We start from the raw sequence: 22,741 nt of genomic DNA, 5'->3' as shown, positions 1-22,741 counted from the left end.
GGATTATTTTAAAACCAATCATGCTCATAATCATGATCACGTTCATGTTCATGTCCATGTTGTGTATTTGAAGTATACATAAAACTCTGAATGAACTGGCAGTGAGGTCCAGATCTTCCGACACAAACAGGTCCACCCACAGCAAATTCCTTTTGTACTATTGACCATTGACGTACGTGTCTCTCAGGTAAATGGTCGCTGTTAATATCACCCAGCATCTGAGCATCAGAACACACGCATGCTAAATGTATACATATATAAATATATATGCATTTAACTAAATGACATAATCCGTTAAAAATATATCTCTTGATATTTTTTCATCAATCATTTAATTTATCACAATAAATTTTAAATAAAAATAATTTCTTTTATTCTGACAACAGCCGACTTTTGATTGAGTAAGTGCTTTTTAATGTACGAATTATCCAATTTAATCATTTCATATGATAAAAGTGTTTTTTTTTCTCTAGGGTTGCAGTCAGGGTTAAGAACGCCAATAAATCTTGGTGATGAGCTAACGATAATTGGTTTTATATTTAAATAAAATATTTATTTACAAGTGGGTCTAGAAATATAACAGTAAATCTGGCAGTTGCCACCGAAATACACCAGCTGGTACACTCTCTTTGTACCAGAAAATTTACTTTCGCACTCGACAAAGCGATAACGTTGAATCATCAACTCAAATACTTTATTAGACATCCTAAATCCATGCTTTATAATCATAATATTTATATTTTAGCTCTTACACATCTTTATCTTCATGATTATTTTTTATTACTCGGATTGTTAATTTGACAAACAAAATTCGTAATATGAAAAACTGCTGATACGAAGTCGTAATTCCCAAATATCACAGCGGGAAACCATAACATCTGCCAGCATAAATTTCCGACCAATAAAAAAAGCAGATATTTAATAAAAAAAAGTCTTCAACAGTTGACCCTTTGGAGTGACCCGAAACTTCCCGCTGTTTTTCAGCTCACTCGAAAACTTTATTATTTGTAAAGTTTTCGGGTCGAAAAAACGCTTGGGCCAGAAGAAAATACATTTCGCTGAAAAAAATTTAGAGGCAAGTCGGTCAACCGGTTTCGAGTTATCCAACAAAAACTCGATTTTTAAAAATTTTACCAAAAGCAATAACTTCCTTTTTTGAAAATTTCCAATTTCATAGCGGGAAGTTTGAAATAAAACGTCTAGGAATTTATAACAGCTCAGGCTTTCTTGTGTCTCCAGACATTACTATTTCATAGCAATGGCAATAGCAATAGCAACTGAGTACACTGTTATCTTGATGACATTCTACTACAGTTAGCCGTTAAATAAAATTAAAAAAAAAAAAAAAAAAAAAATGTAGGTTTATGTCCTCTACGTGCTGGATAACAAAGTGGGCGTATATGGATGTTCTATCAAATCTCAAATAAGTGTACGTATACCCATCAACTATTTTAATAATTTATAAGTTAAAATAAATATTATTTATTACAAATTATTTAAAAATATATCAGGTTTGAAAAATTGTTATAAGGGTCCAGTATGAAGAGTAACTCAGTTTCCAGAACGTTTTCAAGTCCTCAATAACCCGAGACTATACCTGACCATCAGGAACTTGGTGTAGACCTTGGACCCCCTGAAGCCTTATTCTTCCTTTCTCTATCCCGTAAATTCTTAAGTTCTTATCCTTATTATTATTGTTATAGGTACTCTTATTCCCGTCTTGCTTTATCTTATTCTCAAAGCAACCTGCCGACTGTGTTGTAGCCACGCAGCCTCCCGCGTCCTCGTGGTATGAGATGAGGTGAGCAAGTGGGAGCCTTCTTTCTCTCTCACACTCGTAACTTATCTGTCTAGTATCGGTACTCGTTCTCCCTCGCTCTCCAGTCTCTCGATTTAGTCGCTTTTTCTTATTCGCGTTTCAAGAAGAGGGGACAGGCTTAACAGCGACAGAGTAGTCGGGAGTCGCGCACCGGATCTCACAGAATCCGCTGCAGTCACCTCTCTACAGTTAAATAATACCGTTTAAATTTTACGATACCAGTGGGGAATTGTGTACATCTATTGTGTTGTCTGCTGCACCAATAAATACATTTTTTTATAGCAAAAAAAATTTTTATTTTCCAAAACTCCGGATTATGGCGCTCAGTTACCGCCGACTTGCAGGTAATTTTTTTAAATTATTACTACAACTAATGCGTATTGCAAATTTATAATTATTACATATTTAAATAAACATTAGATTGCCAAGATAGTATGGTAATAAATGGTCATGATGTCAGATTTCTGTCAAGGTAATCTAATAATTGTATTAGATTATTAATTATTTATTTACTGAGGTCCCGCCGACGTCGGGACATTTTAATAAATATTTAATCAACAAATATATATTATATATATTTATTTAAAATACAACTTGATGACATTTATCAAGACGTCATCAGCAATACAAGGAAATATAACATTTAGTTTGCCTTGATATTTATTGTCTACACTCTACTTGTATTTGACACACAATGGGCGCGTGGGCTAGAGAAAATTTCATTTTTCTATTATTTGTTCACTTGTTAAAAAATTTTAATACAAATAGTAATAGTTAAATACATATATATGAAAATTAAAAGACATTGTGCAATAGAATTTTTTCCTTGAGAAAAAATAACAGATCTAATGGAGCTGGTTTAATTTTTATCACCAACAAATCACGTTGCGGAAATTTTTTTTTTGAAAACTACATACAAGTGGGCTGTGTACTAGCACTAGTACTATTACTATGTACCAGAACTATTTATGTGCTCGACTGAATCATTGTTCGCTGAGTATGTAGACCCATGTGGGTTATTGCTGGCCAGAGACCCAACATTGCAGGCTGCTCTGCTTCTATTATATCCGATAACTCAGCAAAATTCAACACCGTGACATATCGAGACCGATTATTCTTATCGCCTTTTTTATTGCTTTATATACATAATAACTTAATTCTCCCCTGACCTCCCCCACTCGCTATCAAGCGAAAGTTCATCAGTCTATTTTATTTAATAATAAACTAATTTTGTTATCTTCCTTTTTACTTAAATTAAATTTTATCTAATTCTATTCAATTTATATTCTAAAAAAAAAATCTTACGTAATTTAAATAAATTATTTATTTTATTTTTAAAATTAAATTTAATTAACTAAATATAATATTCAATAATAATTGAATTTAAATAAATAAATTAATATAAAATAACATACACAATAAATTTAAATAACTACAGATGTTCCGGCAATAACTTTTAAATTGGTCTTGTATTATAGAAGTACTTGTATACATTGTACGCATATGTTGCATAATTGTAAACAATAAACTCCCGATTGCTGTTGCATAGAACTTACGACTGCAATGGCCACGCTGATATATTTTTAAAATTATTTTACTATACTGTGAAAAATCCACAATTTATTCGAATACAGTCAAAATAAAATTCCTTTGGAGTAAATTTCCCTCCGGGGATTAAATAAATAAAAAATTTACTCCGGATTTAATCCGCAATTTACTTTACAGTAATTGCAATAATAAGATAAAAAAAAAACATAATAATACTTAAAATATATAGTTGATAATGTGAAACATATCGGCGGAAGTACTAGTTGTTTTAACACTACACATAACAACGTCCTTAGCTCTGCTCAAAACCCAGGAAATGTAACATAAGTAAACCGATAAGAAGGCTGTAGTACTATTCGCAGGTGCGGCTCGTACAAATTCTCTTCTTAAACATTTATTTTATTTAATGTTTTTTATTTTTAATTCTTTACCTATTGGAGTCACTCGGCTGGTTTAACAACGCGGCAAGACTTTATTTCTGACCCAGGTTAATTCTTCTCTTTTTTCTATCGTTTGTTCGCCGCACGTACCGTACATTCGTCTCATCTGTCGGTCCTTCCTCGGATTATACACACCGGGGTTTTGTAAAACGTTTTATCTGCACGTGCGTTCTCATATTGTACTTTTATTTTTTCCTGAAAAAAAAAAAATGTATAATCATTCGGAATACATTAAAGTACAAAAAAAAAAAATACTTTCCTTGAAAAAATAATAGAAAATTTTAATAAATTGCGCGGTTTTAGTGATAGTGGGCTTGAGACATATATAAAATATAATATATGTATGTGATATGTTTTAGTAGACCGCACGGCTGCTGAAAAAATATACAAAACTCAAACACCTGAGTCTGAGTACATATTTAAATAGATTAAAGTCTATTGCTTTGATATACGAGTCTTATCATTGCAATTTAAATTAATGCTCAGTCTTAACTAATTAAAGCGACGATGACTACAATTAATTACTGACATACATGTGACCAAGTTTATTAATTTAATTCTACAAAAAATTTATAGTTTTAGTTAATTGATTCAATAACTCAGCTATATTTTTTATTTCTACTATTAATTATTTATATATTTAATTGCCAAAGTGATTAATTATTTATGTCATTTAAATTTTAACTTCAACGTTCGTTTGATAGAATATATATTTCATATTTATTAAAATTAAAAATGGTTATTTTGAATAATGGGAAAAGTAAAATTGCTATTATGCATTTAAATGTGAGCATTTATCAGGATTATGTTATACGCATACATAGATGTATACATATATATATATATATATATATATATATATATATATATATATATAAAGCTTTCTCTTTATCATTAGCATTTTTTCGCGTAATCGATGCACCAGGAAATCGGTGTGAGTTAATTATTAATTATTGTCAAGTCCATGACTTTAAAGGAAATTAAATTAAATAAATATGAGTAATTGGCTTTTTGAATTACTACACATTGTAATTATATATTTATGTAATTTATTTGCGCAATTATAATTTTTTGTAACCCGCGAAAAAAGCTAATGTGTTTTTTTTTAAATCGTTGTGATTTATAATTAATGACGGGTCAAATAAATTTCCTGCTAAAATTATAAATGACAAAATATTTAATCCCGCCCATTTGTAAAATAAAAATTACTTACATACTAGGTCGGATATTTTTTACAAATTTTTTTGCCGCAATAAATAATTTATAAAGACGATGCTCATTGGCTTATGTGCGAGTGGTTTTATGACGTAGGAGTGACATTATAAATAAGCAATAAAGGTAAAATATACAACTCGTGAGCCATTTACTCCTCAATATTTTTTTTTTATTTAAAAACACGTATTCCAATTCACGGTCATATTTGCGCAATTCATTCAATTCACGTGTTATAGCATTTTTATTTAACATTTCTCATTATATTATGTACGTACAACACTATAAGGACTTTTATTACTACTTTTATCCATAAACTTTAACATCCTACTCATTAAAAAAAATATATATGCATGTTTAAATTCATATACATATTTATTATTCTCAAAAATAATTTCGGAGTAAATGGGGATTAAATTCGTGCAAATTTTTTTTTATTTAAAAACTCCTACTCACAATAAATTTTACTCTAAGGGAAGAGGAGGGGGTGACTTCATAAATAAAAAAAAAATTCTATATTTAAATTCGTACAGAAAAAATATTCCTCAGTGCAAAAAATTTTTTCTCGCCCGAAAAGTGGACGTAGACAAAAAGCTCAGGTAGTAAACACAAGGCCGAAATTTGGTCAAAATCCATTGCGCCTAAAAATGGCCGACAAGGCCTAAAAATTATCATAAGACCAAAAATCAAATTTAAAAATTTAAGTTGAATTTTTTTTTGTGCGCAAATAGTGTTAAATAAGTTGACACTTGACACGGTCGTCGACTTTGTCTGAGTTTGTCTGATGATTGGAATAAAATGTAATTCTATTTAACAGAAAATAGTTTTCTTTACCTACATGCCATTTCAGGTAATGTCTATAGAATCCAGCTATGACTGTTAGTTGTAAACCTGTGAGTTAACATAATGTGTAACTGATGAACTAAATGTTTTTCTTACACACATAACTTTTATCGTTTTATTTATATTACCTTACTAATACCTTTAGTTTCTATACAAACTCACACACTCAACTTTACTCAATAACGTTCACTCAATATATGTATATAATACCAATGGCAATGAACGCATCATTTTATCGCAATAAACATACGTACACAATATACACACGCACATCAGCATCCATTTGATCTACTGACAATTTATGCAAATTACAAATAAGGCAAAACCCAGCAATTTTCTGTTCTCTCCACATCCACAAGAGCAATTTAATGTCAATTATTATAACAAACTATCAAATCCATTTAAATAATTACCCTGTTAATTATAAAAAATTTTAAATTGCAGATAAATCTTTTATATGTATGAGCGATCGCATTAATCGATTTAATTATATGACAAGTACTTGAATTCGCTCTTAATCCCATGAACGGGTTAAACGTCTCGGGTTAATCGGAGTAGAGAACGTGACGTTTAAATGTAAATAAGATGTCTTTTAAGATAATACAGATGTCGTGGAAATATATATACACATACATATATATCACGAGTTTATTTTTATTTATAAAATTAAAATTTATTGATCCAGTTCTTAAAAGTTATTAATTTCAGTCGACTTACTATTGATATTTTATTGACAGTTAAATTTAATCTGGATTAAAAAATAAGTGACATTTTGAATTTAAATAACGAGTTGGATAAATTTTTATGACAACTTTGTATAGACAATGAGAGTGGAGTTTAAAGAGGTCGAAGAAAGTTTCCTAATTATAAAAGTACAGTGCAGTCAATGGAGTCTGTACAGCTGTAAATATATATGTATATATAGTGCTCCGGAAACTCCTACGACCACCCTCTCCTTTGGCTGACAGTTTAAGTTTGTCTTGTTTTCTCATGTGTGACTCTCCTCTCAACTCTCCGTGTATGGGAAAACGTGTAGTGCTAAAAACCAGTTCGACGTATTATATGTTCATGCTCACCGTTCCTATCCGGGCAGTTATAAGTTATTATCTGCCAGCTGAAGAAAGGAACAGAGTGTCTGACAAAACTTAAATCAAACAATTAAATTAATATTTTTGTATTTTAGTCAACAAAATATTTAACAAATTTTTTTTTTGCGTACAAATTCAAGAGAAAAGATCCCAACCCTTGAGAAAAATCACATTGTCCCTAATTGCTAAATAATTAAATTTTAATTTTTGAGTTGCGTTGATAATCTTTAACTCTAGAGTTAATATTATTAATAAATCCTAATTTATATTTAATGACTATCTCATAAATGAAATATTTTATTTAAATTAATTGATAAATTAAACGTGGGCTTAAGCTGTTTTCTTTTCCATATATTTATTAACGTACCACACAAGTTAAAATAAAAACATGTCAAAGTGTACTCTGACAAGTTTAGTTTTAAACACGAGCTAGCTCTGGCTCTACTGTAGTTTAGTAATTTTACTACGATCCAATTAAATGTATTGCCAGACTGAGTGTTACCTCAATAAACGGTTGCAATATTAAATTACTTATTATTAGTTATGGAGCATTAATTCCACCGCACAGGTGCTGATATTATATTTTAAAAGCGTATTTTTATTGACCAGTAGCTTACAGCATGGAAAGTAAAAATGAAATTTAAGCTTCAAATAAACTAGTACGCTGTATTAATGTTTAGTATTTATTGTAAACGTATTCAGTACTCGCGACAAATAAAACGCCTTCGCTTAGCGGTTAGTTCGCGAAGCAGCCTCGGGCCCCGTTTTGTTGCATCAGAGCGCAGACCACTCGCTCATGACACCAGTAGGCCCCTTTTATTTTATCCGAACCCATAATTTTGTACATATGTTATTATTTATTGTATGTATATGTGTGCTACGTACCAAGGTGCAAATTGTCGGAAAGATTATCCAGGAGGTGATCCTGAGAAAAGTGAGACGATGATGGAACTGACGGACTCTTTTATCTCAACTTCATCTCACGTCATGTGTAAACGCACAACTCACCGCGACCAAATATGGTCGCGTGTCAAAACTCATTTCGAGAAGAAAATGTCGCTGACAGAATTCTGTAATGATATATATATGTATTAATTGATATATATGCACACAAGTTATAATTTTAAAAAAAATAATTCATTGAAAATATGATACAGATCGATTGTGTAAAACTTGTCGGCTTAGACTTGATATTCTCGAGTACAAGGTCACTGCCTCCACATATTTTTCTTCTCGATACCAAAAGGAAGAGTTTTTTTTTTTTTTTTTTATAAAAAATATACAATGAAACCCACGAGATATTATTTTTTAAAAATTTTATGCATATACAATATTTTACTATCACACATTTAAATACACAATAGCAATAAAAAATTTTCTTTTCTTATTTTATCTGCCGCAACATGAGCGGCGTGTGGTGTTTGAGGTCTAATAAAAAAACGTCTGACCGAGACTACATGTTTAATATTTAATAGAATAAATTTATTTTTAAAATCTAAAATTAAAATTTATAATTTTTTTTTTTTTATTATGAATAGTAAATTAAGCGAGCTATTGGTTAATTATTTACTCAACTGTAAATTAATTTAAAATAAAAATTGCACCATGTACTTTTTATTATTACGACATTTGAATATAATTATCGGATGGATGAGCAGCAAATGTCTATTGTTATACGCTCAGTAATTTAACATCGAGACTATTGATTGCCTCTTAAATTAATTATAATTATATATTATACTTATATATTTATTACAAGATTTATGTGAAGATAAATGATGGGCTTGTGCACATGGAAAAATATTAATTAGTCGGTTGCCGGAATTAATTAGTGAGATTCAAATTTTCAAATTTCTCAGTAAAACCGAGCAGGTAAATTTTTAATAATTTAAAACATAATGATAATAATATAAGCAGTGGATTCCGTGACTCGAATACTAAAATAAAATAATCGGTAAATATGAAATTTGTTTATTTTTTATATTTTATAAATAGTGATTGTAATAAAAATGTTAAAAGGGTCACGGCATCAATCAGCCAACCCTTTTTGAGGCTTAATATTAACTGCTCTAAGCGCTGGTTATTTTAAAAATAAAAATATAAATATATATATAAGTGTATTATATATTTAGCTTAAGAAATTCTTCGTGACACCTCAAAAATCATCTTGCCCTCCTTGTGTATCTTCTTTTATTCCATTCGTTTTTCTCTTAAATTTTTTATCCACAAAAACTACTTCCGCTGTTTTTTTTTTTTTTTTTTTTTCATATTTTTATTTAAATATTAGATCGCCATTTTTATTTAACATGTGTGAAGAATAAGAGAAATATCTAAAAACTTTATCACTTCCGGACGGAAAAACTTTAAAGAGATTAAATATTTTAATATATATATAAATAAAAGGAAAAAAGTCTGTAGATTTTATTTTTAAAAAATATAAATACAAATTTTGAAATATGGGACATTAAGTATTTTACAAAATTATAAAAAATAAATCTTAAAGTTTTGTATCTTCTATTTTAGTGGCTCTGCGACTCATTAAAATCTCTCTTCTCTTTAGACGTCTCAAACTAGTGCCAAGACGCTCGACAAGGAAAATAATATACACCTTGTATATAATTTTCCTAGTTCTCATCACTCTAATATATATTATTTATATTTATATACCAACTGTAGAGTGAAGACAGCAAGACAACTATTATAAAACATAAATGTATATTTAAACATATTGTCCGTCAACTTTAATTCAACGAGCCTTCATTTCTATATTTTTAAAAATAAAAGATAACAAATTTTTTTCATCATCACCTTGGCTGCTATCGCGTTTGTCAACCGCGATACGCGATATCGCGGTCATATTGAATCTATTGATGCGCAATACCTGTGATTACAGCAAAATATCAAACTGACAATTGCCATAAAAATATATAACATCGCAGTATAAATTGACATCAGTGTAGTGGAGATTTTTAACCCAACTGGTTTCACGATCAAAAGACACTCACGATTGCGGACTTGAGCTCGTGTCGCTCTGCCATCCGACATATTTTATTTTAAAAAATATATAAGAGACTTTTAAATAAAACAATAAACGTGCCGACGTCTCGGACTGTCATCATTGGAATAAAAGAGGCCCGAACCAGGCCATGGTTTTCCGTCAGTCGTCACGACGCTCTTTACTTTCCATTCGATAGCCATAGCCGCCTTCATCTCCAGCACGACATCAACCAACGAGCAACTTGATACTAAGACACGTCCAAGAGTTGATGTACGTGAGCCGATTGCAACTAACTAGCTAAAATATATATATATATTTATATACATCGGGTATAACTTTGTCGGGTTGATGGGGATAAAACTTCAAGATGATGACCCATCTTAAAGTTTAAGTGCTGTTTAGCTCAACCCGTTACTCAATTTGTTGTAAGTGAGTACGTGACGGTTGTTTACATTTTTTATGCTCATGGGAATTTCGCATATAAAAATAAACAATTATAGTGTAGTGTAAATAAATATTTTTAGAATTTTTTGCTGATGCGTAATGAAAGAATAACACACGCACAAAGGAAAATTAAAAAGCTCGTCAGACCTTAAATCCGGGTACGGAATTAGATATGTAGGATTCATAAGACTGAGGGTTAATTTTAATCGTCACAATTTTCTTAAGACTTTTGTGTGTTGCTGTGCAGTTCTTTTATTCATCAGCAACCGCCGGCTGGATGGATGGATGGATAGATGGATGGATGGATGAGTGTGGAGAGTAATGAGAAATAGGAAGCTGCTCTCGGGATTTTAGAGTGCTCTGAGTGGTTAAAAGCGTATGGAAAAGAGTAAGAGGGAATTTAAGGAATACGGTATACAGATAGCACATGTCACATGTAACGCATGTTAAATATATGACAATTTAAAAATTTCACTCGTGGTAATTGCTCGGCATTCTTCGACTAATTGAAAGCATCCAAAATATATTTTTTACATGTCCATGGAAAATAGAAAAATTGCTAATTATTTAAAAATTTATTTTTAATGTAATTAATATTTTACAGGAAACAAGGGATGAATTGGTAACGAGGAAGCGTGAGACCCTGAAGAAATGGCACTGACCGTATCCTCACCCCGCGTTTTCAACGGAAACGGTTAGTAAATTACTGTGACTAATTCAATTTTCCTCTTGGCGAAATCGCGGACATTTTTACTTTTTAATTTTTTTTTTTTTTTTAACTGCTAAGTAATTCCTAGAGTAGATTATAAATAAATTTATATTTAAATATTTGAAATAAATTATTTTCGGTTGAGGGATTTTGGTATGACATAAAAGAATTATAATGCCAGTAAAAGAACAAATAAGATGGGTAAGAAGTAAGAACCGGCAGCCGTGACGTGTAAGCCAACGTCTTCTCCTCGCGGTGCACGCGAATTACTCTACATCTATACGGCTAACGAACTTTCATACGGATTATTATTACACCAGAATCTTAAGCTGGACACTAGCCAATGGTTACAACATATTTTGCTTTATTACGCACCCCCATTGGTCATTAACCCCGGGCTGAATTTTTTTATTGCTTTCTATTTAATTACATTGAGCGAAATAAAATTTAAAAATTTATTTCAGTGGGAAAGCAGGCTTATGGATCCACTGAATCAACCTCAGGCAGCAAGTGCGTTTGTTGTCCTTATGGATACCACATTGACTTGGACTTTGTCGAGTACTGCGAAGCAGTTGCTGCCGGAAACATCGACAAAAACACCATCGAGAGACGTAAAAAACGTGAGAGACGAAGACAATGTCAGTCTATGGAAATTTTGCTCGGCTTGGTAATTATGATTTTGTGTAAAATCTTACTGACCTTTTAAATAAACAAATAAATTAATAAATTGAAATGTCTGCAGGTGAGCCCGACATTCGGCGAACTCGAAAGCGAGCTGTCAAAAATATCAAACGAACATGGGGATGTTATTTCAAATGGAGTAACGACCTTACCGAGGTCAGGTCACCTCACCAGCCGACCCGGAGGTAACAATGCCTACCAGCATCACCATCAGCACTCGGCGGCCATGGACTTGAGTGACGTAGTCGGTGATTTTGAGGCGACCCTGCAGCGGCTGTCCAAACCGCACAAGAATCATGATCGCAGGAATCAGACCGAAACCGGTAGGTGTCACGTGACCGCCACATTTCTCTTACTTTTTGTTTTTAAAATAAAATTATTTATCACCACTCGATTTCCTTGTAAGAGAAATATCTTAATCTTAATAATCTTCTTCAGTGAAAAAAAAATTATTGTAAATTATAAATCATTTTTTAGCTCACTGTCGTTGGAAATTTAATTGGATGTGATTTAAAATATATGTCTATGTATAGTAATCTTATATTTGTTATAAATTAGCATCAGCAAAAATTTAAATACCCATTTTATCATTTAAATTTGATGCTTTCTCTCTTAATAAGACGATTACTGACTTCTGTGTCTTGATAAATGTATACATAAATATATATATATATATATATATATATATACGAAAGTATATAATAAAGTGTCACGATTTGCTTGACTTCGCTTCAGTGAAACAAATCCTCTGAGAAGATCTCACACCAACGGAAATATATACAATTAAATTAGACGAAAAGACTTTGATATCTGTATCTATATATTTGTATTTATATATATAGATACATAAATCAGGCAACAATAAGTGAACGCTCCGTATATCTTAATTTAAACTCATTTTCTCAAGAAAGTTTACTGCATATATGTATAGATATGTATACTGATGCGCATCTTCTCGTGATATTATAAACTTATTCAGTTATTTTTAAAACAATAACAAGCGGTAGTACATAAATAATTATTCACTTAAGGTCTATATATACCGTAGTGTGAGCTTCCGTTCTCAGGAACAATTTAAACAATTGGTTACTTACTAATTTTGCAACCTTATTATTCTATCGTGGTGTGAAAATCATTGCGATAATTATTTATCTTTTTTTTTAAAATAAATTACGACTTTCTTTTTAAACCGTCAAGGGATGATAGTTTCACGAGGAGGTGGCGGTTCAAAAATATGTGAGCGCATTTAAATTTTCGAAGTTGACTCGTGACCGGCAGTGCGTGTCTGGAACCACCTGCTTCCGCTTATAGCTTCACTGATTATTCTTTCGGTTTGTTTCAAGTATTTCCAGTTTATTCACTGGCCATTTTTAAACTCTTTAACACGTTAAATTAATACTTGTCAAATTAATTTTATAATAAATAAACATGTTTTAATTTTTAAAATAGAAATTAATGAAATCATGTAGAATTTCACTTTATCCAATTGAATTGATAGCTTTCGAATTATTGCAGGTTCAATAAGTGGCTTTGTCATTTCAATTTCTCTGACTGTAAATTTTTAAATTAAAATTATTTTGTCATATTTGTTAAAAAGACATATATTTATATGTATTTTTGAGAATAAATTATCTGCAGGTTGAAAGATCGGGATTGTTAAATATTTTGAGGTACATGGAGGTACTGAATATTCAGTTCTTGTCCATTGATGAGAGATTGGGAAGCGCAAGGTGAAGTTATAAACTCTAGTGTTGCCGGAACAGCTGCAAGCACCTGCTATTAAATGAACTGTACTGCCACCATTCGAATGGGACTGATATTATCTTTTACTGTCACCAGTTACAGTACCAGCATAACTTGGGGTCCTAATAATTAGCATGCGCAGTCTTTAAACTTTAAATAGCACGTGACAATAACACACCAAATGCTGGGTAAAATTCTCACGCCTGATGATACCTACTACTTGTCCTTCTATCTTTTCTTATTTCTATTCCATTGAAACAGGTACCAGCTACCAGAAAATTTTCATAACTTTTATATATTTATTTTAGAGATTTTATATTTTCAAACACCCGCCTTTATTTTCAAAAATTATTATACGGTTGTTTTTATTTTTATTACTTTTTTTTTTTATTTAATAAATTTTTAAACAATTTCTAATTAAAAAAAAAAAAAAAATCATAAAATATATTTAAAATTAAAAACTTTCTAAAAAAAATTTTCCAATTAATTTTTAGATTTTTATTTAAAAATGCCTAATTATTTAAACGGCTTATAAATATTAATGAACTATAACTACAATTGAGATGATAAAATAAATAAAAAAATGTATGTTTTAAAATGTGAGAAAGTGAAAAAGAGCTGAACAAAAACGATAATGGTTTAAAAGTATAGAGGACAAGTAAATAAGTATGGAATAAATGATCAACATCTGGTGGTAATTGCAATGACCATTATAACAAAAACGACAACGAGTTTGCAGGTCTATTAGAGATATCGAAGCTGACAATTTTGGTGCAACCTTGCTTGCCAGCAGCCACTGGCTATCACATATGGCGCGTTCTCCGATCCACCTGTCCTGGCACTACATCCGTTTCTGGCAAACAACTGCTACACTTAATAACTCCAGCTCTTTAAATGCGATCACACACTTCGAACCACCATAGCAACATCTAAATATTTAAATAAATAAATAAATAAATAAATTGTCAACAAAATCACTAATTTCGAAAAATAAAACAACCGCGAAATTTGTCACTTGAAAAAACAATCGCGGGTCAGTCGATGAGAGTTTAATTAATAAACAAACTGATTAGCTTATCAATGTCATAATTAAAGTGAAAAATATATAATTTATTGATAAATAAAATAATTTAACGGAATTAACGGAAGCAAAGAGCAGTTCCCCCTCTATTTCACCACCATAATAATAATATAATAGAATTTTTCTCTTCGTCGGTAGTTTGTTGTCCCCGGTAGCCTTTTCTCTGTCGGTCTTTCTCTTTGTCCCTCTTCGAGTCTTAGAGGTACTTGCTCGGGTACTCGTAATGTAGATTTACCGGCGAAACATAACAGTCAAACGCGGTCTCGCGGCGGCAAAACACGCATCCTCTACTAACTCAAATTTTATTCAAACCAACTTTTTTTTTTTTTTCTACTTTTACATTTGAAATGTCAAACTCAAAGACAATTATATATTTAAAAGTTGTGTAATTTATTATTTTAGTGTTATTACGAAATTTTATTATTTTTACGTAATTGTTATTTTAAATCCTTGAAAAAATATTGTGATAAAATTAAGCAGTGATCAAGTGAGAGTGAGAACAAGACGTCAGAATTAATTTATTTATTATTAAATTTTAATTTAAATTTTCAAATTTTAAAAATGGGTGTGAAAAATTTTTTTATGAAGAGATTACCCTTCTGCAAATTAAAGAAAAAAAAGTATCGTAAGTTTTACTATTAAAAAAATATGTAAAAATTTAAATGTGTAATTAAATTTATGTTGTTGAGAACATACATATATTATGAATGATAAGATAAAGTGATAAATTAATAAAAAAAATTTGAATTGCGATGAATATAAATAAATTTAATAAGTATCGTTGTAAATATTATTACACATTTTTACATTTAAATTATGGGTATTTTTGTCATTGCTCAAGTGCGATAGGGAGGTGCTATTGACCGTCTGTAAGTCTTTCCATTCACGTCAATTGCGGGGGCAAAGTTAATATAACTATACATATTATATATACATATATATGTGTATAGTTGCTCTACTCTTTTATCTCCGAGAGCCAAACAAGTTGAATTCATTATCAAGCTTTGCACTAATCCACAAGTGTATCGGACTTGAGTATATTATATATTAATATATATGTGTAATACCCTCACGCACAAATAAATTATTAATTTTTATTATTATCATTAGGTTGTTATATTTATGATTTATGGTCATGATCTCCTACTCGACTTATTCAATCTTCCATCTCATAAATTTTCATCCAACTCTGCTTACAATTACTTATGAAAAACAATCTCTTGGCCTCTTTATTGCAACAATTAATCAGGGCTGAGAATTTAACTTTTTAAAAAATTATTTAAATGGTCAATTCTTAATTAAAAAACTTTCCATTTCTAAAGCGCGTTAATTTAAATTGTGTCAAGTACCGAATTTAAAAAAAAATAGACGGAAGATTTTTTAAAAATGAATATTTTTAGATCTAACAGGATAAAAATAAAATATATTAATTTTGATGAGTTTAATGTAAAAAATACCGTTTCACATAAAGGAAAACGTTGCTAACTACTTTCACGGTAAGCTACTGATGCAAAAAAAAAATAAGAAAGAGACGTTAAATATTTAGCAAAACTCTAGACAAGAGAGATCCCCGTAAATCATTAAGTCGACTATTTTTTGCTCGCACTTTTAACTGGAGTCTCATCGCGTGATAACTCAGAGCATATCACCTATCGGAGTACTTTTACGGAGGTTATTATTCATGTATCATGCTTACAATGCTAATTAGTGGGAAAAAATATTTTTACAAACTGGGGATGAATAAACCATCCTGTATTTTATTTACATACTTACGTTACATTTTTATTTTTCCTCCCACGGAAAATTACGCAACCTTAGTTATTTAACGTACAACTATAATTACAATTACTTATTACATTATTAACTAATTAATTATTTTATTAACATTAAATAAAATGAAATTATTGTCTTTAGATGGAGCGCATATTGGGCACGCGATTCAACACACGATCCACGCGGATCAGACCACGGATTTCGATGCCGCGAGTGTTGGAAGCGGAAATTCAAATCTCAGTGCCGGGGCACTTCAGGTAAAAAGAACCGTATATTTATTTTTTTTCTTACAATACTTTAAAACCCACAATCGCAATTACAATACAGATTTGACACTAAGATACGAACATGGAGTGATAAGATCTGTGAAAACAATTAGTGAGATCTATATTTCAAAACCTTATCTCTGTTCCATCGGGTTTTTATTTTTTGACATTAATGAGCCAATATTTTAAAAAATTGCAGAATATCCGAGAGCAAATGGCGATGTCGCTCGAGCGAATGAGAGAACTTGAAGAGCAAGTAAAGGCGATCCCAATGCTACAGGTATACTTATTGTAAAATGATCCTCAATATCTATATATGCCTATTTCCGGATGAATGCCATAAGTTTTCAGCCTCAGTACTTGTAAACTCACTAACAAAAACTACGTCTCCGTCATTTCAACACTTGAATTTTTTTTTATTTTTTTAACGTATACCTGATATCCGTTTTACGGTACTCCAAACTCGGAACTATGACGTTTTAGAGCTAAAATATTTAGAATAATATACTGAGACTAGAATTAAAAAATAAAAAAATACTTGATTTCATTGTCAGACAGATAATTTAAATATTTTTGGTCATAAAATCCCTTTGGGTAAATCCCCGATTGAATTTACTCAGTCCTAGTCCAAGTATTTGATTATAAGATCCGTCTATTGTCTAATCTCTCACCTCGAGGGTCGAAGATATTAAAATACTATAGTAATAACATAAAGTACACTCTGTTAAGTAAACTCCAAGTAGTTTAAAAATATTTAAACCGCTCGGCACATTCAGTCACTCGGGAAACTTTTTACAGACAGCATCGTTTTTTTTTTTTTTTTTTTTTTTTTTTTCGTTTCGTTTTCGTAAACTATAAATATTTTTTTGAAAGTTATAAATAAATTAGCTGACAAGATGAGAATAATGAATTTTTATCACAATAATTATAAAATAACTCTGCAGGCACAGATGACAGTGCTCAAGGAAGAGAAGAAAAAACTCGAAAAGACGGTGGATGATTTCAATAGATCGCGTTCTGTGAAAAATATTGAAAACTCAGAGACCCAGAGATCGAGGAGCCAGTCATTTTCCTCGGAAAAACAGGGGAAAAAACTTTTCAATGTTCACACGAGGGATATGGGGACCATGTGTGGTGTTATGACGCGGGACGTGGGAATTTCACACCAGCAGGTAATTTTTTTTACTGTCTCAGGTGTCTTATTGTTAATTATCGGTGGTTAATTTAAAAAAAGTATTTATTGTTTAATTATTATAATAATAATTAATTGGAATTTTCTAGTTAACGAAAGAGTTTAAAAATTTTCGCTCTAATAGCTATCGCGTATATTTTGTACTTTCTAAACTTTCATGACGTAAATTACGTATTTTATTTAATATACTCTGATGTTTATTGTTATTAAAATTACATAAATATAATGATAATAATAATGATGATTTCAAAGGTTCGGACACGGGACGTTGGAATGACCACTAGCACGCCGATCCAGGTAATCGGCCGGCCGACAGAATTCACGACCGTTAAATTGGACGATATGGACATCGAGCCGAGCAAAGCCTTTGGATCTCCAACGGCTAAGAGAAGTCTCCAGAAATATCAGTCAAGAGAAAACATAACTTCCTTTTTTAACAACAAAGACTCGTCGAGTTTATCGAATTTGTCACGAAGCAGCGAATCCAGTTGGACACCGGAAATGAAACGTAAAAACTCACTGTCAAAAATTCCTTCGTACCATAGTTTGTCTTCGCCGAAACAATTGAAGGACTCGGGGACCAACACCGACAGTACGATGGAAAATTCTAAATACCAGTCACTGTCTCAACAGAAAAACCTGACCCGCAGCGACCTGTTTTTCGAGCAGATATCACCAGAGATTATTTCTAAAGACCCGGAAGTGCGTAAAACCCGCAGTTGTGGTACGGAGACGACATTTAATATGACACAAGTTTATACTTCAGAGGAAGTCGCCCGCATGATTGAGGAAGCTGTAAATAAATACCGCGATTCGGTTAAAAAAATAACATCAACAAAAGGTACCCAGTGCTTGTCAGTATTGCCGAAAAAATTGCCAATAAGACATCAAGAGATCCAGACCTCTGAGCCTTTTAAAATGAGGGCGCACGTTGGGGTGACTGTAAAACCCCGGACATCTGAAGTTGGAACTTCAATAGGACTATCAAGCCCTGGAACAAAATCAATAGCCACCGGACCAGATCCCGTTTCAATTCAGCCGATCTCCCTCAGTTCACTGAATGCCCGAAGTCATTCGTTTAATTACGGTGACACTAAACCCAAAAGAAAAACCACCAGAACCGTTGGCTCTAGTGTCGAGGGGTTGATAAAAACTGCGCCCAAGAGTACTGACACCCTAGGTCTCTCGCCAAAAAGCCGTGAGTTCGGCACATCGCCCATAAAAAAGAAGTTCGTTGATGTGTCGGTGGGTGATTCATTGAAACCACACATTTCAATATCCTGTACTGCCAACTACTGCGACAACTGCAAAGAGACAATAAAAACTCTTGCCAAACAAATTTCAAATAATAACGAAAATATGTACAAAAATATCGAGAACAATTCTAACCAGACAACCAACGGAGTGTCTAGGATACCAAGGCCAGCAAATATTAATTTAAATAACAGTGATTTGAAAAAACAGTTCAAGAGACAAGACACCTACACTAAGATTCCCATCGGCATCATACGTTACGACGCCGACAACAAAGAGACGTATGATTGTAATAAGTACGTATCTATTTTTATTATTTTTAATGCTAGGGATCAAGTTTTTTTTTTTAAATTATTTTTAACACAAAAGAAAATGTGTAATAAAGTAAGGGATGAAAAAGCGCGTGCGTGTCCAACAGCTGCATGTTCCCCACGTACTTTTCACCCCTTGCAAGCTTAGTGGTTCTGGTGTAGGCTGCCAGGATTCGCGCGTGCGTCATGCTTTGCTAACTGGTTTTATTTGTTGTATTCGTTATTTATCCTCAGTCTCCGCGGCCCACGGGTTGAGTATCAGATTATTTTTTTATCATCGCTTTAAATTATACGTCTAGTTGTTTTTTAATTCGCCTTTGCGCTGATGCGTTTTTTCAACGCGGGTTTTTATATTTTTCCCTCTCGCCAAATTACTCAGTCGCTTATTTTCGGGGGTAATGGTGCATATTAATTAGTATTTGGTTATTGGTTATTGAAATCAATGCTTCAACAACAATATATGAGTATTGAAAATGATATGGAATTTTGCAGAATTAATTCCCCGCGCTTTCAACGGTAATCATTTTTCAATAATTTATCTAATACTTTATTTATTTATTTATTTGGTTATTAGTAAATTTAGTCTGTAATATTTTAATAAAATTTATAAATAGACGAATAATCCTTGAACCTATTGATTTAAAAAAATATTTATATATATTATAATTTATAAAAATAATTACAGGCATGAGATGGTGACCGAGGACATAAAGAACGACGCCAAGGAGTCTAAAGAATTAATATCTCCGGAAAAAGAATTAAACAATGAAGAAAAAACGAGTTTACCAGACTCAGCGCTGTTTGAGCCGATACGTGACAAGTCCCGGGTGAAAAAGGAACCGTCTAAGGAGATGCGTGCCGCTTTGAAAGTATTGAATGACAACTTGAAAAAGTCTCCAAGCAAGAATTTGTCCCATCAAACGAAGAACGCGACGAACGTCATCCAGCAAGAGTGGTTTAAAATTTCTAGTATCGTGACCGCGAATCCCCTGGATGTCGAGGATTACTTGGACTGCTTTGAAGAGCACTCCAGTATCTTGCTGGAGCACATCGTCAATATGGTTGACACAAACGGGAACACGGCAATGCATTACTCCGTTTCTCACGGTAATTATGACGTAGTCTCAATACTCCTGGACTCAAAAGTCTGCGACATTAATAAACCAAATGCCGCTGGCTACACTCCGGTGATGCTGACAGCCCTCGTTGACATTAAAAACTCAACCCACGCTTCGGTTATTACAAGACTTTTCCAGTTGGCTGATGTCAATACTCGAGCTAAAATTGTAAGTAAAAATTTATTGATCAATTCATCCATCTGTTAATTAATTGGTTGGTTAATTGACTGATTAATTTATTCTAGCATGGACAGACAGCGCTGATGCTCGCAGTTTCCCATGGAAGGACAGACATGACCCGGCTGCTGCTGGACGCTGGAGCAGCCGTCAACATCCAGGACGAAGACGGAAGTTCCGCGCTGATGTGTGCCGCCGAGCACGGACACGTCGACATCGTGAAACTCCTTCTAGAACATCCGGACTGCGACCCGTCGATCGTCGACGTGGACGGCAACACGGCTCTGACCATCGCCGTTCATGCGGGCAACCGCGACATCGGGATGCTCCTCTACGCTCATGGCCAAGTCCACAGAGGTACCAGTCCCTACTCATCCATGAGAAGAAGTCGACGCGGATCCAAACCCACGACTCCCACGGGACCTTCTCCATCCTTACCAGCCAGTCCTGCTCCTTCAAGAAGATTCACTCCCACGTCAAAATACTCCGGGAAGTAGTAACTTTGCATTTGTTTTTTTGTTTTGTTAAACGCTATCAGACATCATCTTCAAGATGTTCGTTATTTCGACTTATATTTTTCTATTTATATTTATATTTCTCTATCAATTATTTCAGAACAATCTAGAGAAGACTAGTCATTTTAAATATTTCAATCTACATATTTATTATAATTATTATTTTTATTATTTTTTTTTTCTTCATATTATTGATTAATAAAATATCAAAGGGGAGATTAGTTTTCTCAGGTGCTCCTTAGGAACTCGGTGCTCTACAATCATAAAATCAAATAAATTTATGAAAATAATGTTCAACATTCCCCTCCTCTTTTTCTCAACGACTTGATATTTTATATTTTTCCATGTACCTTTTTATTGTTATATCGTCTTGGTACACAAAGTGTTGATCGATAGTTTGTCATGTCTTCCAAAGTTTTAACTATTTATTGGAACTCAATTAATTAAGTAGCACTAGACATTCCAGATACGGGGTTCAAATTAAATAACAGGCCTAAGTCATTTTAAAACCATCGGGAACAATAATTAAATTTTTCTAGCATTTGATTAAATGCTTTTAAATTTAAATTTTAAAAAATATGAAGACTAGATTGTGCTACTCAATAAAAATTTTGAATGTTAGTAAAAAAAATATGTCTGACTAGATTTATTAAATGTTGATTGTCGTACTTTAAAAATATATATAAATAATGTATCAGACTGATTGGAACTTGCAGTAGTATGAAATTTATAGAATATATATATTAATACTTGGGTAGATAAATGTCTGGATATAAATTTATAAATCGTTAGAGAAAAAAAAAGAGGAAAAAAAAATGATCGTGCAAAATTAATGTGTAATTATTTTTTATTTTATTATAATTTTATTTTTATATGAAAATTGAATCACGGACAAATGTAATGACGTTAGACTGGTACTTAAATGATGAAGGAACAAAATGAGAGGGTTTTTTATTATTTAAAATAAATTTAGAGGGTTGTGAATAGTCGAAGACGAATTAAGTTATTTAATTTTAAAAATCGGACGTTATATTAAACAAAAGTTTTATCGTGACATATGATGTTGTATGTATTTAAATAAATTGTATAAATATTTAAAAAGTAAGTAAGTTTTAGAATGGAGTAGACGAATATTAAATCTATTGTAATGTTAATGATAATAAATAATTAATGAATACTATTGATGTAAATGTGATTAAAAAATGATGTTTAGGAGTTTTAGATGATACATATATATTATAGAACATGATAATTAAATGTTTTTAATTGTTTGTGCCTTTGAATGTAACATATTAAATATTAATAAATATTCGAGTAATTTAATTTATTGTTCTAGTTATTAAATTAATTTTAATGTCACTATAAGTTTGACTGGTGAATGGTTTGTTTTTTAAGAGCTTACGTTTTCTATATTAATTTAAAATTTAAATAAATAAATATCTTTAATGTTGGCGGGTAATTTCATAAGGTTAATTGGTGGAGATGCGAGTAGATGGTTGATGTTCAATTTTTTTTTTTTTAATTTAAGT

At 31.8% G+C, this 22,741-nt stretch overlaps 1 protein-coding gene across 5 annotated transcripts; it reads left to right on the top strand.

Moving 5' to 3' along the window:
* Window positions 1-1,969: 1,969 nt before the first annotated feature.
* On the top strand, window positions 1,970-22,469 carry LOC103569458 (KN motif and ankyrin repeat domain-containing protein 2). Of its 5 annotated transcripts, none has more exons than XM_014441759.2 (10): window positions 1,970-2,163; window positions 10,997-11,086; window positions 11,566-11,768; window positions 11,844-12,105; window positions 16,521-16,636; window positions 16,845-16,925; window positions 17,590-17,817; window positions 18,090-19,387; window positions 20,088-20,688; window positions 20,766-22,469. In XM_014441759.2, exons 2-10 carry the CDS (start codon window positions 11,044-11,046, stop codon window positions 21,192-21,194), a joined length of 3,261 nt encoding a protein of 1,086 aa, XP_014297245.1. In that variant the 5' UTR covers window positions 1,970-2,163; window positions 10,997-11,043; the 3' UTR covers window positions 21,195-22,469. The 5 variants fall into 5 exon arrangements, with proteins under 5 accessions (XP_014297245.1, XP_008544987.1, XP_008544988.1 ...); XM_008546765.3 differs by lacking the exon at window positions 1,970-2,163 and adding an exon at window positions 8,616-8,822; XM_008546766.3 differs by lacking the exon at window positions 1,970-2,163 and adding an exon at window positions 8,816-8,904.
* Window positions 22,470-22,741: the final 272 nt, after the last annotated feature.

The sequence above is a fragment of the Microplitis demolitor genome, chromosome 7, assembly GCF_026212275.2.
Source record: "Microplitis demolitor isolate Queensland-Clemson2020A chromosome 7, iyMicDemo2.1a, whole genome shotgun sequence".
In the NCBI taxonomy this organism is placed as follows: Eukaryota; Metazoa; Arthropoda; class Insecta; order Hymenoptera; family Braconidae; genus Microplitis; species Microplitis demolitor.
Note: the sequence above shows the minus strand (reverse complement) of the source record. Positions and strands in the feature narration are given on the sequence as shown.

What these genes read in the sequence shown, in the direction of transcription:
- LOC103569458 (XM_014441759.2), top strand. Translation starts at nt 11,044, where the DNA reads ATGGCACTGACCGTATCCTCACCCCGCGTTTTCAACGGAAACG. An exon ending in CCGCGTTTTCAACGGAAACG is followed by an intron (nt 11,087 to 11,565) that starts GTTAGTAAATTA and finishes AATTTATTTCAG; the next exon opens with TGGGAAAGCAGGCTTATGGA. An exon ending in TCAATACTCGAGCTAAAATT is followed by an intron (nt 20,689 to 20,765) that starts GTAAGTAAAAAT and finishes AATTTATTCTAG; the next exon opens with CATGGACAGACAGCGCTGAT.